General features: G+C 38.0%; 1 protein-coding gene across 1 annotated transcript; it reads left to right on the top strand.

Moving 5' to 3' along the window:
- The first annotated feature begins 1,378 nt into the window (after positions 1–1,378).
- On the top strand, positions 1,379–2,062 carry LOC130841529 (spliceosome-associated protein CWC27 homolog). Its single transcript, XM_057717656.1, has one exon. The coding sequence runs from the start codon at positions 1,379–1,381 to the stop codon at positions 2,060–2,062; it is 684 nt and encodes a 227-aa protein (XP_057573639.1).
- Positions 2,063–2,394: the final 332 nt, after the last annotated feature.

Raw genomic sequence — 2,394 nt, 5'->3', positions numbered from 1 at the left:
TTGCGCGTGGAATCTTCCTGGAGCAGGGATTGAATCTGTGTTCCCTGCACTGGCAGGCAGATCCTTAACCACTGTGCCACCTAGGAAGCACCCCCATTATTCTTATTCTTCCATATGAGTTTTAGAGTGACTTTGTCTTATTCCTACCCACATCATCAAAATTAAACAAATAAATAATATCTACTGCAATTCATATTGCTATCACATTGAATTTATAAATAAACTTAGGATTTACAACTTTTGCAAATTGTCTTCCCACACAAGAACATGGGTTGCTTTTCCAATCAGTGTACTTCAAAAATGATTTAAATTATTCTTCACGTGTTTTTGATATTTCTTGGTGAATATAATCCTATGCTTTTTCAATGTCATTGTCACTATTGTAAAGGAGGTGCTTTCCTTCATTATAAATTCTATTTGTCATTTAAGCCAAAAAATTTATATGATAAAATCTTAGAGCTTTCTCCAGAAGCAAATTTCAGAGATGTCACGGAAGCTCGACTGTGATTCCATGGTACTTCAATTAGCAAATTCCCAATAATGAAATTTCATTTTAAAATCATATCCTATGCTAAAGCAATGTTCTGGCAATATGGCAGTGCATTAATAAAGCCTTAAAATGCCTGTGCCCTTTGATTTATATATGCTTACAGGCTATAAGGATAGATAGGACGATGCCAAGATTGGCTGGCTCTATGTTAGAAGGGTGTGTGGAAGAGTTTACATTTCCTTGTTTTCTGTTTGTTTGCATGTTTCTGATTTTTAAATTTCAAACATTCATTATTTTTATGAAATGAATGCTTTTTTCAATAAAAAATCCATCTTAATAAATCATAGAAATTACACACACATACACAGCTGCATATCAAAAGCTTCCCCTTCTCCACAGCATGGGTGTGCTGATGGATAGTGCACACAAAACAGCTCTGCTGAATAGGAAAGAGAGGAGGGTGTGGGAGTGAGCTGGGCCTGAGATCTAATCCCCGCTCTGCCACGTGCTAGCTTTGTGTCCCTGGACCGGTTACTTAACTTTGGATAGTGATAGTCTCACCTATAATATAGGCTTGCTGTTAGGTTATAGAAAATATAAGTAACACAATATTTATCACACAGCAAGAATTTCAGAAAGAGTAGTTGCTTCAGTGATTCAGCAGAATCAAGACAATCCTAGGTAACATTGAAAAGACTGAGAGAGTTTTCTCCTGCCTTTCTTCCCTCTCGGTGACTCCCTTACCACCTTCTCAATAACTGTGAACGTTCAATATATACATTTTTGTTCTTCATTTCTTCTCCTTGTTAAAAACCACTTCCCCAGCTTTAGTTATCGACTGTTCACTCTCATCCCCGCTTAGGAGCAGAGTCCTGAGCACTGACCAGCATGAGCAACATTTACATCCGGGAGCCTCCCACGAACGGGAAGGTTTTATTGATAACCACAGCTGGAGATATTGATACAGAGTTGTGGTCAAAAGAAGCTCCTAAATCCTGCAGAAATTTCATTCAGCTGTGTTTGGAAGCATATTATGACAACACCATATTTCATAGAGTTGTACCTGGTTTTATAGTCCAAGGGGGAGATCCTACTGGTACAGGGACTGGTGGAGAGTCTATCTATGGAGCCCTATTCAAGGATGAATTCCACTCACGGTTGCTTTTTAATCGGAAAGGTCTGGTTGCCATGGCAAATGCTGGTTCTCATGATAACGGTAGCCAGTTTTTCTTTACACTGGGTCGAGCAGATGAACTTAACAATAAGCACACCATCTTTGGAAGGGTTACAGGGGATACAGTATATAACATGCTGCGACTGACAGAAGTAGACATTGATGGTGAAGAAAGACCACGTAATCCACACAAAATAAAAAGCTGTGAGGTTTTGTTTAATCCTTTTGATGACATCATTCCAAGAGAAATAAAACGGCCAAAAAAAGAGAAACCAGAGGAGGAAGTAAAGAAATTGAAACCCAAAGGCACAAAAAGTTTTAGTTTACTTTCATTTGGGAAGGAAGCTGAGGAAGAAGAGGAGGAAGTAAATCGAGTTAGTCAGGGTCCTAGGCTGTAAGCTCCTGCACGGTAAACTTTATGTCATCTTTGAATGGCAGTGTGTTGCAGTAGAAATAGCATGGATTTGGGATCATACAAACTCATATTGGCACTTCACTTTCTATAGATACTCTGTGACCTTAGATAACTTAGTCTCTCTGAGCCTTCATTTTCCTCTTTGTAACATGGAAATAATATGTACCATTTAGAGTTGTGAAATAAAGATATGGATAGTCCTTACCTTGATATGTCATACAATCTTTGAGAAAAAAACAACCCTTCCTGCTATCAAAACAAGAAATTATTTACAACTTTTAATTAGCTGATTGCAAACAGCATTCTCAAGTAAAT

This window comes from Hippopotamus amphibius, chromosome X (genome assembly GCF_030028045.1).
Source record: "Hippopotamus amphibius kiboko isolate mHipAmp2 chromosome X, mHipAmp2.hap2, whole genome shotgun sequence".
Lineage (NCBI taxonomy): Eukaryota > Metazoa > Chordata > Mammalia > Artiodactyla > Hippopotamidae > Hippopotamus > Hippopotamus amphibius.
Note: the sequence above shows the minus strand (reverse complement) of the source record. Positions and strands in the feature narration are given on the sequence as shown.